Source organism: Hylobates moloch, unplaced genomic scaffold, assembly GCF_009828535.3.
Source record: "Hylobates moloch isolate HMO894 unplaced genomic scaffold, HMol_V3 SCAFFOLD_20, whole genome shotgun sequence".
NCBI lineage: Eukaryota > Metazoa > Chordata > Mammalia > Primates > Hylobatidae > Hylobates > Hylobates moloch.
This window is the reverse complement of record NW_026652295.1, coordinates 24144988-24158659: the sequence shown is the minus strand read 5'-3', so window position 1 is coordinate 24158659 and position 13672 is coordinate 24144988. Positions and strand designations below refer to the sequence as shown.

The 13672-nt window shown below is 42.6% G+C and overlaps 1 protein-coding gene across 8 annotated transcripts in view; it reads left to right on the top strand.

Annotated features, from left to right (window-relative positions):
* Positions 1-13672, top strand: part of RIPOR2 (RHO family interacting cell polarization regulator 2) — a 231511-nt gene that overhangs the window by 203358 nt on the left and 14481 nt on the right. For all 8 annotated transcript variants that reach the window (XM_058432307.1, XM_032140364.2, XM_032140365.2 and 5 more), the window contains 5 exons: positions 2519-2687; positions 6273-6408; positions 7984-8145; positions 10352-10510; positions 13206-13408. In XM_058432307.1, the coding sequence (XP_058288290.1) occupies positions 2519-2687; positions 6273-6408; positions 7984-8145; positions 10352-10510; positions 13206-13408 (829 nt within the window). The remainder of the gene's footprint in view (positions 1-2518; positions 2688-6272; positions 6409-7983; positions 8146-10351; positions 10511-13205; positions 13409-13672) is intronic.

Here is a 13672-nt window from a genome sequence, read left to right as displayed (position 1 = left end):
GGTTCTCCCTGGCTTGCACTTTACTTCCGCTGCCTTTGTTTTGTTGTGCTTCCCTTTCCCAACCCTTCATGCTTCCTTCAACCCAGTGAGTCTTAGCATGAGATTGAGTTCATCAAGGCACGCATCAAAGCCAAGTTTAAGTCCCATGGTGCATATTTCTCTTAGAATGTAAGAGGAGATGACCAATGACTGCCACTGGTACTGCACCTCTCTAGGTGGAGAATGTGACCTTCTCTGGAAGCAGCGGATGAAGGTGAAACGTTGTCACCTTCACCGTCAGGTGTCCTTGTGCAGCCAAATCATGTTTTGAGAACTAGAGCCTGGGGTCCAATTTTATAACTACAGATAAAGCAAAATAAGCACAATGGAACATACCCACCTCCATCAATTGCTGTGAAAGAAAACACACTTTCCCAAAATGGGGGTGGATTGCCCGCTCATCTTTACCTTGGCACAATATGACGTAAACAGGTTTTCAAGTTACAGCAAGCTATGACTTCAACCTTCACAAATCTCCTTGAAAGATGTTAGTTTTTGGTTTTTGTTGTCCCCGAAGGGTTTCCTTTTTCAAAATAAAACCAGGAAAAAAACCATGAGAACTTGAATTTACCCCTTAAGCAAACTGGGGACATGGCAAAGAAAATTTATTAAATGAATGTAATGTTTAAATTATCCTACATTTGGCCAGGCATGGTGGCTCATGCCTATAATCCCAGCACTTTGGGAAGCCAAGGCCAGAGGGTTACTTGAACTCAGTAGCTCAAGACCAGCCTGGGAAACATGGCAAAATGCCATCTCTACTAAAAATACAAAAGTTAGTTGGGTGTGGTGGTGTGCACCTGTAGTCCCAGCTATGCAGGAGGCTGAGGTGGGAGGATTGCTTGAACCCAGGAGGTCAAGGTGAGCTGAGATTGTACCACAGCACTCCAGCCTGGGCAACAGAGCAAGACCTTCTCTCAAATAAATACATAAGGCCGGGTGTGGTGGCTCACTCCTGTAATCCCAGCACTTTGGGAAGCTGAAGAGGGTGAATCACTTGAGGTCAGGAGTTCGAGACCAGCCTGATCAACATGGTGAAACCCCATCTCTACTAAAAATACAAAAATTAGCCAGGCATGGTGGCATTACGCCTATAGTCCCAGCTACTCAGGAGGCTGAGGCGGGAGAATGGCTTGAACCTGGGAGGTGGAGGTTGCAGTGAGCTGAAATCGAGCCACTGCACTCCAACCTGGGTGGCAGTGCGAGACTCCGTCTCACAAAAATAATAAAAATAAATTGTTCTGCATTAATATTTTTTAGCTTGATAGAATTTGCAAAATACTTCTTTCCAAAAATTTTTCTGCATACTTGTTACCTTAAGCTGTTACAGGATGTAGCAAAGTCAGGCATCAATCTAAACTTTTTTTCTTCTTGCTATCAGAAAAATTTTAACAACAAAAATATCACAGGTTTTTATAAATGTTATACATCATTGATATTAAATATGTCTAATTTGATCAATCATTGTATGTCATCAGAAGTATTGAGGAAGAGCGTGTGTGTGTGTGTGTGTGTGTGTGTGTGTGTGTGTGTGTGTGTATTTTAAATATGTATTGGCTGCTATGTGTGGACTGCCCAGACACAAAATGAGTGTGTTCCCCTTGGAGGCAAATGTGAATCAGAATCAGAATAAAGCATTCAAAGCCTCTAAGCTCTGGTGCTAATCTTTTTAAATTGTGGACACCAGAGAGTGTGAGGCTAGAAGCCCTAATCTGCCCTGTCCCGTCTAGCTGTGTGAACCAGGCCACTCTTAACATCTCTGCTAATCATGTGAAACAAGACCACTATTCCCACCCTCCCTAGTACACAGGTTTATTTTATGAATAAAATTAGATCATCAATGCAAGAGATTTTTTAAAATGTAGGTGCCTATCATGATATAACTTTATACAGTTCAGCAAGGGGGTTTAAACAAAGCGTGAGAGGCAGAACTAAGCGATTCCTCTAAATATTCAAACACCCTTTTTAAGTTTTGTCCAGAGTAGAACATCATGTCTCTCTTCTTGGCAGCTTTCCTTTTTCCTTTTATTCAAGTAGCAATTGATCTGAGGCCAGGAGAAAACCTTGGCAGATTATTTCTTAATGGTATTGCCTTTGGGAAACCACAAATATAGAGGACAATTTAATTCCAGAAAATTTGGCAGATCACCCTGTCAACAGAGCAGGAAAGTGCAACACATTCAAAATGAGGGCATGTTTCAAAGACTTCTGGGTGAAACTACTTCATAAGTGGTTCATTAGGCTTAAAAAGCAGAGAAAGAACTTTGAAAGCAATTTGTTTGCATGTCCTTCTAACACCAGGCAAGTTGGTGACCAGGCTGAATTAAGTAATTTTTGAAAGGTGTCTCTGTTTTTCAAGATAGGCAAGTGAAAGACTGTTTTCAGTGGGTGCTGTTGGGGCCTGATGCAAACCATGTTGACTTGACCTGTGGTTTGTGCACAGAAAAAGAATAGCTAATGTTTTGCCCACCTTCAATAGTTACAGGTCGGTTCACCCAGAAGCCAGGGGGCATCTCAGTGAAGCGCTCACTGAAGACACAGGAGTTGGGACCAGTGTGGCAGGAAGTCCTCTCCCACTGACCACAGGCAACGAGAGCCTGGACATCACCATCGTCAGGCACCTCCAGTACTGCACCCAACTCGTGCAGGTAGGATCAGCGATGAATTTGTGTTTGAGATGCCAGGTGATTTACATACCAGGAAGTGTGCTTTCATTTTTTAGTGTTGCCAGGCAAATGAGAATTCAGGAATAAGAGAACAGTCTTGCTGTGGTTTGAGCCAAGTCAAAAACTCTGACGGGCCTGCCCATCCCTCTACAACCTTGGGTTTTGCATCTTCGAACCTAACTCTCCAGACCTTCACAGTAGTAGGTGGAATACGGTTAGCTCTCACTTTTGACTCATTTGATAGTACCTGAGAATAATGTGATTAAGGGGGTGGGGGGAAGGCATTTGTATTCCACCATCTGCAATGGAGTTTGAAAGCCAGTAGTACTGAATATATATTAATGTGAATGTCAAATGAATTAGTTTTTCACCACCTGGATAGCTAAAAGAAAGGGTTAAAGCATCTAACCACAGTCTCCTGGACCTTGAATAAGTAATTCTTAATTAGCAATGCTAAGAGATATTTCTCTAGGCCATAATCATCACCATTTAGCTCTCATTCTGGGACACCACAGAGCTGATTTTTCTTCTCATCTCAAGCTGTTTGCCACTTAAGGTTTTTCAACAGTGGAGCAAATGTTCTGAAATTCTTTTGTTGCAGGAAGGGGTTCAGCTGTCTTGAACAAAGCATCTACTTAAGAGCTTTCTCCTTGCCTGGTTGCTTTTCTTCTCCTAATATCATTCTTCTCCCAGCTTGCTTAGATGTATGTGGAACAGGAAGAGAATGCAGAAGCTAATAAAATGGTTCCAGACCAGGCGCAGTGGCTCACGCCCATAGTCCCAGCACTTTGGGAGGCCAAAGCAGGAAGATTGTTTGAGCCTAGGAGTTTGAGACCAGCCTGATCAACAGAGTGAAACCTCATCTCTACAAAAGATACAAAAATTAGTCAGGCGTAGTGGCACACGCCTTTGGTCCCAGCTACTCAGGAGGCTGAGGTGGGAGGATTGCTTGAGCCTGGGAGGCAGAGATTGCAGTGAGCTGTGATGGTACCACTGCGCTTCAGCCTGGGTGACAATGGTTCTACTCCTTTCTGTGTCTCTCAGAGACCTGTCTCGATCACCTGGTAGGCATAGATGCAGAGCGCAGATCTGTACTACCATGCTGAATTGTCTAAAGTATTTGGACTCTAAAACAAATAGGATTTTCAAACCCAGCACTTTGGGAGGCCGAGGCCTCATTTAAAAAAAAGAAAAAAGAAAAAAAAAAGTGTCTGGGGAACAGCCAAGCAGGAAGGGTACCGAAAGAGGAGGAATTGTAGGCCGGGCGCGGTGGCTCACGCTTGTAATCCCAGCACTTTGGGAGGCCGAGGCGGGCGGATCACGAGGTCAGGAGATCGAGACCACGGTGAAACCCCGTCTCTACTAAAAATACAAAAAAATTAGCCGGGCGTGGTGGCGGGCGCCTGTAGTCCCAGCTACTCGGAGAGGCTGAGGCAGGAGAATGGCGTGAACCCGGGAGGTGGAGCTTGCAGTGAGCCGAGATTGAGCCACCGCACTCCAGCCTGGGTGACAGAGCGAGACTCCGTCTCAAAAAAAAAAAAAAAAAAAAAAAAAGAGGAGGAATTATAACCCAAGATCACAGAACTGTTGGAAGACAAGAGTCAGGGTGAGGAGCCAGGGGTCCCTCAGGAGCCCAGCAGAGGGGCAGTGTTGCCTCCTTGGTAACAGACATGTGATGAGATGTAGGAGAATATGCTTCTCCACCATAGATGAAGAGCATCAGAGAAGCCTCAGACAACTGTATGCTAAGGGAGACTGTTTGGCAATTATAACTCCTGCCACTTGGCTAGCCAACACTTACTTGAACTCTTCTGTTGAGTTTCGAGGTCAAACACCACAGAGGTCTCACAAACCATGAGACTGATAACCAATCTGGTAGAATGTGCAATATTTTTTTTTCCTGATCAAAACAGACAGGGATTTTTACTTATGTGTAACTGTTTTCTACTCACCAACCATTTGAATGAGACAGCTCTTTGTCCTTGCTGAGCCTGATACTATGCCAAGCAAACCACTTGTTTCTCTTTTAGAGAAAAATAGCTATTTTGTGAGACATAAGAGAATTCTTATCTATGAAGGAGTGACTGTTTTCTCGCAAAGACTAATTGGCATGCTTTTAGTTCAAGCAGTCAATGCAGTGTTTCTCTCGGTAATAAGGCCATTATTATAACAATTCAGCCTTTCTGTGGGGATGAACAATGGTACAAAAACAGAAGAGGTGGATATAAAGATGTAGATTGAAGGAGTGAGGATTAGAAACTTATCTTCTCGCATTGATTCATGTGTGAGCGTACTTGTTAGTTATATAATCATAGAGAGATAAAGATGTGCATTTTCTAAGAATCATAATCACTACAATTATTTTCAAAATAAAGCAGTTCATTGCTATTGTATTTACTCACAGGAAAGGTGTTAGTACATAATTGCTGCACTAGACTTTTTTTTCTTTTTTTTTTTTTTTTGAGACAGAGTCTCACTCTGTCACCCAGGCTGGAGTGCGGTGGCACAGTCTTGGCTCACTGCAGCCTCCGCCTCCAGGGTTCAAGTGACTCTCCTGCCTCAGCCTCCTGAGTAGCTTGGACTACAGGCCTGCACCACCACGCCGGGCTGATTTTTGTATATTTAGTAGAGATGGGCTTTCGCCATGTTGGCCAAGATGGTCTCAATCTCCTGACCTCGTGATCTGCCTGCCTCAGCCTCCCAAAGTGCTGGGTTTGAAAATCCTATTTGTTTTAGAGTCCCAATACTTTAAACAATTCAGCATAGTAGTACAGGTCTGTGTTCTGCATCTGTGCCTACCAGGTGATCGAGACAGGTCTCTGAGAGACACAGAAAGGAGTAGAACCATTGGGCAGCAAGTGATTTATATTCTTTCCTCTCTTAGGCCTTCTCATTCTTGTGAACTGCACACAAATGAACCCACTTACAACTTATGTGACCTTGGACGGGTTACTTCTCTGTGCCTCAATTTTCTCATCAGTAAAATTGGGATATCAATAAGACTTGCCTTATTGGGTTGTTAGGAGAAATAACATAAGCTAACACTTATACAGAACTCAGACCAGTGCCTGGCACATAGTAAGCACTCATTTGTTATCAAGAGACAGCTCTGATTGTAATTATCGTTATTATTTAACCTGCTCTTAACTTTCAGCTTGAACACATACACAAAAATAAAACCATGCTGTGAAAAATTACTGCATTTGTAAGACAAATCTATTTCTGCTTACACACCAAGACACAGCCTAAACTGCCCCTCACGTTTCAAAGGGGAAGATCAGATTCACAGTACATAAAGGGGAAGGCAGCTTTATAGTAACCTTGTAGACCTACTACTGAGAAAGTTCCAGAATTTATGCACACATGAAGAAATGCAAAGCAACAAATCATGACTGATTTCATCAGATGTTGTAACTGGCATGGAATGAGGATCATTTTCAAGCTGGAAGAAAAACATCGCATGAGTTTATTTAGTATCATCACCACATTCAGGAAGGATGAGGCTGGGTAGAGAAAGCTCTACTGAAAACAACATAATTGAAACAGTGGTTTTGTTTGTTTTACCAGCAAATTGTTTTCTCAAGCAAAACCCCATTTGTGGCAAGAAGTCTCTTAGAGAAGCTTTCTAGGCAGATCCAAGTGATGGAGAAACTCGCAGCTGTCAGTGATGAGAACATAGGAAATATCAGTTCTGTTGTGGAAGGTAAGTATCTGTCAGTTACACCACTATTCATGTAAATGATGACACCACTAGCCCAGTCCACTCCCTATGCATGTTCATTGCTTTGCTGGAAAAACAGAAAAGCATTCTTAGGTCACAGGATTGAGAAAGGTCTCCAAACAAATTGGGCTCATTAATGTCACATTTCGGCTTTCTGAGTCAAAGCAGCAGACACACAGTTTTTTCCAGAGGGCCTCCACCTCCAGAAGTCAGACACAGAAACAAAAACAGCATTCACTGCACAGGCAGAGTTTCACAGACTTTCTGCTGGTGCGGTTCCCTTTAGGGACAGATGACTATAGGATGCTTTTGCACCCTGGAGGTGGCTAAGACAACTCCTATAGCGACTGTCAATTGGAAGATCCTGCCAGACCCTGCTGGGGAAAGGTACAAATACATGGATGCAAACGCCTCCAGGAGAGTTCCTGATTCTAAGTTTTAGATGAAGAATTTGACATGGGAAAGATGCCTTTGAATTTGTGTGATCTGGCTATGGGGCACTTTTGTAGAAACCAAAATTTATGTCTTTTTTCATATCAGATATTCAGCAGAAACAGGGTCTTCCAGGTAATCTCTGATTAAGCCTAAAACTTCCTCTATCTTCTCCCTGTACATTTGTGCCTCCCACATCCATTCCCACTAGAAGTAGGTGACCTTGGCCGGTCTCTGAGGGGCATGAAGAGGGGCAGGACATTCAGGCTGTGAGTGACTTGTGTCCTCTCCTCTTCCAGCCCCCTCCTCATGATCATGACACATTCAAGTGAAACATTGTTCCTGTGCCACCTGGTACCATGCTGTTTAGTCATTTCAGTCAGGGAACCACCTGGGCAGGGTAAAAATTTCCTCCAGCCACCTACTGCTACCTCCCATCCCCTTCAGGAAACCCTCCTCAAGTGTGAGTCCTTGATCCTGTGTGATTTCTGCTGTGGAGTTATAGGAAATCACGTGTTTGGAATGCCTCCCAAGGGTAGAGCTCCTGTGTTTCCTATCACTCACAGCAAACAGCCTTGTTTTTGCTCGATTTTGCTTCCCAGGCAGGATGAGTTCCTCATCATAACTTCTTTACCCTTCGGGCCATCTGCCAACCACACAGGAATCTGCTAGTTCCATCTGAAAACTAACCACAGTCTTATGGGGAGAAAAAAGGTCCCTAAAGACCCCCCCCACACACACCCTTTCCCCAACACGTCTTCATCTGCTTCATTTAAAATATGTTATGGCAAGGCGCGGTGGCTCACGCCTATAATCCCAGCACTTTGGGAGGCCGAGGTGGGTGGTTTGCTTGAGGACAGGAGTTCGAGACCAGCCTGACCAACATGGTAATACTCTATCTCTACTAAAAATACAAAAATTAGCCAGGTGTGGTGGTGCATGCTTATAATCCCAGCTACTTGGGAAACTCAGGCAAGAGAATCACTTGAACCCAGGAGGCGGAAGTTGCAGTGAGCTGAGATCATGCTAATGCACTCCAGCCTGGGTAACAAAGCAAGACTCTGTCTCAAAAAAATAAAATAAAATAAAATGTGTTACGAGATGGGGGTTGCTCTTCTTTTCCAGCCATACCAGAATTTCACAAAAAGCTGTCTTTGCTGTCATTCTGGACCAAGTGCTGCAGCCCAGTTGGTGTCTACCACAGCCCAGCGGACAGAGTGATTAAGCAGCTGGAGGCCAGCTTTGCCAGAACTGTCAACAAAGAATATCCAGGACTTGCAGACCCAGGTACAAGGCAGCAGTAGAGAGAGAATTTCTGTCCTTCAGTGTGAGAGTGGGCATTGGGGTGGGGGTCGGGGGTGGGGTCCTCCTACCACTTGCCTGCAGGTGGGAAACACACAAAAGGCCAGCCCTGAAAAAAGAAGTATACTGTCCAGGGAAAATATCATCTACTCAGATTTAAGAAAAGAAAGATGTTGAACTGTTTTAATTCAGAATATCAGCAGTGACATTTAAAGCTACTACATTGGCCAGGCGCAGTGGCTCACGTCAGTAATCCCAGCACTTTGGGAGACTGAGACAGGTGGATCACCTGAGGTCAGGAGTTCGAGACCAGCCTGGCCAACATGACAAAACTCCATCTCTACTAAAAATACAAAAATTAGCCGGGCGTGGTAGCCCACACCTGTAATCCCAGCTACCTGGGAGACTGAGGCAGAAGAATCGCTTGAATCCAGGAGGCAGAGGTTGCAGTGAGCTGAGATCACACCACTGCATTCCAGACTAGGTGACAGAGTGAGACTCCATCTCAATAATAATAAAGCTACTACATTCTTATGCATTGTTATTTCTACGTGTATACTTCTTTCATTACAATTTCACCAATATGAGAGTGTCAAATGGTATGATCACTTTGGAAAAACTGGCAGTTTCTACTACAGCTCAATATACCCCCTACCCTTGGATCCAGCACATTCACTCCTAAATATGTAAAGACAAATAAGTGCTATGTTCACAAGAAAGGACATTTATGTGAAGGTTCCTACCAGCTTTACTCACAAAAGCCAAAAATTGGAAACAACCTAAATGCCCACAAGAGAATGGATAAATTGTAATATACTCATTGCATAGAGTATTACACAGCAATTTTTAAAAACAAAATACAGACAAGGTCTCACCCTGTCACCCGGGGGGAATGCAGTGGTGTTTTAACAGCTCACTGCAGCCCCAATCTCCTGGGCTCAGGAGATTCTCCTGCCTCTTCCCCTTTTGTACTGGGACTATAGGTAGATGCCAACACGCCTGGCCAATTTTTGTACTTTTAGTAGAGACGGGGTTTCACTCTCTTGCCCATGCTGGTCTTGAACTCCTGGGCTCAAGCGATCCTCCCTTGGCCTCCCAAAGTGCTGGAATTACAGTTGTGAGCCACTACACTGGGCCAGCAAATTTTTTTTATTTTATTTATTTATTTATTCATTTTTTGAGATGGAGTCTCACTCTGTTGCCCAGGCTGGAGTGCAATGGCGTGATCTCAGCTCACTGCAACCTTCGCCTCCCAGGTTCAAGCGATCCTCCTGCCTCAGCCCCCACTAGTAGCTGTGATTACAGGCACACGCCACCATGACCAGCTAATTTTTATATTTTTAGTAGAAACAGGGTTTCGCCATGTTGGCCAGGCTGGTCTTGAACTCCTGACCCCAGGTGATTCACCTGCCTCAGCCTCCCAAAGTGCTGGGATTACAGGTGTGAGCCACCGTGTCTGGGCCAGCAATTTTTAAAAAGAATACATTGTTGCTATAATCAATAATTTGAATGAATCTCACAGATACTTTGTTGTGTAAAAGGAACAAGACACCAAAAGTACGTACTATATAATTCTATTTACATGAAGTTCAAGAACAGGTGAAACTAATTTATGTTGATAGACGTCAGATTGTTAGTTGCCTATTTGTGCCCTTCCCTTCCTTTCTCTTCCCTTCATTTTTCCTTCCCTCTTTCCTTCTTTCCTTCTCTTTTCCTCTCTCACTTGTCTGTTCCTCCTCCTTTTTATCTCTCTCCTACACACACATATATAATATTTATTCATTATATATGTTATATATAAGGGAAGGGAAGGGTAGCTATAGACTGGGAAGGGGCACAAGAAAACCTTATGGAATGCGGGCCATCTTCCATATCTTGATCTAAATGGCAGTTATACAGGTGTGCACATGTGCAAAAACCATCCAGCTGCTTACTTTACTACTTCACTCTATCTTCAACCACAATAAAAGATAAACAACTTATTGAGCCAGGTGTGATGGCTCATGCCTGCAATTCCATCTACTTGGGAAGCTGAGGCAGGAGGACTGCGTGAGCCCAGGAGTTTGAGACCAACCTGGGCAACAAAGTGAGACCCTGTCTCTAAAATAAAAATAAAAATTATTGAATGAATGAATGAATGAATGAATGGTCATATATCTAAAGCTGCTTTGTGTCTTTCCCTTCCAAATAGTGTTTCGAACCCTGGTGTCCCAAATTCTGGACCGGGCTGAGCCTCTGCTTTCCTCCAGCCTGTCCTCGGAAGTCATCACTGTTTTCCAGTATTACAGTTACTTCACCAGCCACGGCGTCAGTGACCTGGAGAGTTATCTGAGCCAGCTGGCCAAGCAAGGTGGGACATGTTCTTCTGTCACATTGTAGTGGTGGCTCAATTTGGCGTTATCTCTGGTCTTTTAAATCATGGCTTTTGGCAATGATGGCCTTTTATTTTTCAACTCCACAGTAGAGGTGCAATTTGCCTTTTAAATGACTTTTGGACTTTTAACATTAGTGAGCCCCTTGTTAATGAAGCAGGGATTCACTAGGAGCAACTCAATCATCTGGCAGAGAGGTACCATTTACAGGAAGCTGGTAAATGATTTAAGCTTTCACTGTAATTTATTTCCTTCAGTAATGTATTTGCCATTAGTCAGATCAATCCTACAGGCAATACTATTTTATATTGCCCTTTTTGGTGAGGCTTTCATTAATAATAGGAAGAAATGGGGTTTCAAAGAAGGCAGGTAGGTAACATGGTGGGAAGGGAAAGGAGGAAAAGGTGGAAAACTAACTCCAGGGCTACATGTCCAGGGAACAAGGAGAACAGCTGCCAGTGCAGGCGTGCAGCAATGAAGCTGGTTCTTGCCATTCCACATGGCCCTTCAGAGACTGGAAATAAAATAACAATCTAAATCAAGTGAAAACTCCACTTTGAGAGTGGAGCCAGGTAGTGAGGGGCTGGTTTCTGGTTCCCAGGTTTGTGTTTTATAAATCCACACAGGCTTGACAATGCAGGTTAAAAGGGATAGGAGGAATGAGGTGTGTTCTTTGGAGCTAGGTGAGTCTGGCACAGCACCAGGCAGCAACAACATGTCTGGCACAAGCCCAGGCTTACCCCTTCTTTCTCCAGAACATCAAATCCTGCAACAATACAGTCAGCACATTGGGTGGCATCATAGTGAAGGAAGAAAAATCTTCCTTCACCCAGCACTGTACCAGCATGGAGCATGGGAGAGAGTCTGTGCATAACCCCTTGCAAGGCAGACGCCAGCACAGAGGACCAGGAAGAGAAAGCATGCGCAGAAAGACCTTGTTTTAGGACCACAAAGTCTTATTTTATAATATTATAATCTTCATTTATTGATGCTAAATTTGTCCCAATCTAAATCCATTTGCTAAGAAAATGTTTATATTACTCCGTTTGCATCAGTGGCAATTTACATCTCTAGGCTCTTATTACATGATCCCCAAGAAGGCCTACTCATTTACTAACAGAAATGGGGAATGACAACGAAAAAAACCTTTAACTTTTTAAGTGTCTTTTTTCTTTCATCATAAAAGGGAAAAGCCTTCATTATTTTTTTTAAAAAAAAAGTAAACAGAGAAGTGTAAAGAAAGAAATTCCACTCTCTCCTCCTACTTTTTAAATTGAATGTATTTTTCAGTTGAATGTACGTGGGTTTTAGATTCCAAATTGTAATTATGCCTGATAGAGTATTGATCCTGTTTTTTATTTGATATTATGTTCTGTGTTATTCTTTGAAAGCATTTGTATTAGATTATATTAGTTATTAGATTAATAGTTCTGCATTTGAATGTATACTAATGTATTTGATTATATTGTTGGGCATTTAGGCTATTTTCTGTGATTTGTTAATTTAGACGTTATAATCCATAATGCTTACTTCAGGCTTTTTACTAGGGTGTTTATTTACAAAGCAGTGAAATTGATAGAGCATTCACAGCAAGGAAAATAGAAAATTAAGCAAAAAAATCTAAATAAATCGCAAATTTGTCTACTGTGTAGAGAATGTTGCTTTAGTCATGGAGCATGAATTTTGGCTTTTATTTTTCCATCTGCACTAACCAGACACATTCTCATCCTAGTGTTTTTGTGACTAATGGTTGATCATGCTGGATTTCTGGTTAGGGAGTAGAGTATACTCTTTATTCATGGAACATGGTTAATTTCTCCAAATGGGACTCAAAACCTTATTTTTAAATATATTGTCTTCCTATTCCAACCAACCAAATGGGTTGCTCTGGCCAGACAAGGTGGCTCACACCTGTAATCCTAGCACTTTGGGAGACCAAGGTGGGTGGATCACCTGAGGTCAGGAGTTTGAGACCAGCCTGGCCAACATGGTGAAACCCCATCTCTACTAAAAATACAACAATTAGCTGGGCGTGGTGGCATGTGCCTATAATCCCAGCTACTTGGGAGGCTGAGGCAGGAGAATGACTTGAACCTAGGAGGCGGAGGTTGCAGTGAACCGAGATGACACCATTTGCACTCCAGCCTGGACAATAAGAATGAGACTCTGTCTCAAAAAAAAAAAAAAAAAAAAGAAAAAGAAAAGAAAAAAATTAAATAAATAAATACATAGATAGATAGGTTGCTCCATCAGGGCCCAGTTGCCTCAGTGCAGACTTGGTTTCTGCACCGGGTTCACCTAGGATTGGGGTTTTGCCAGACAGGTTTGACTAAAAGAGGAGCAACTGAGTCTGCCATGCATATATTAGGACGATTTTTAAAAATGTCTACTTATATTTTCTGCTGTATATTTTTACAGTGGGCTAATTCATCTGTAAGTTATTTTTGTAGCCATTATGAGATAGAAACCCACCTTCACTTTTTCCCATGTGTTTTGCCCATCACTGTAAGGTAGTTATTTGAATAGTCTGTCCTTTTCTCACCAATCTGAAATACCACCTTTATCAGATGCTAATTTTTCATATGTATTGGACTTGAGTTCTATTTATGTTTGTAATGAGCTGATTACTTTAGCATGTCAGAACATGAAATCTCCTTCCTTCTTACCCTCCAGTTTCCATGGTTCAGACTCTGCAATCACTAAGAGATGAAAAACTGCTACAAACCATGAGTGACCTTGCTCCCAGCAACCTCCTGGCCCAGCAGGAAGTACTCAAGACTCTGGCTCTGCTATTAACCAGAGAGGACAATGAAGTTAGTGAGGCTGTGACGCTTTACTTGGCAGCAGCCTCCAAAAATCAGCATTTCAGGGAAAAGGTAAGGCACTAAACCATGGCCATCAAGCCAGAAGCTGGTTTAATTTCCTATCATTTACTACTAATATTTTAGCATTTATTCTTTTATAAAAATAATTTTTTCTGCTTATTAATAATATGTGCTCCATAAAGCAATCAAAACTAAAGAAATATAGATAAGTACCCCTTAAGTCCAGCCCCCAGAGAAAACTATTAATAACATACTGCCTCTTCTTTCAGATTGTATCTATATATACGCTAACATACATAATTTTTAAAATGAGAT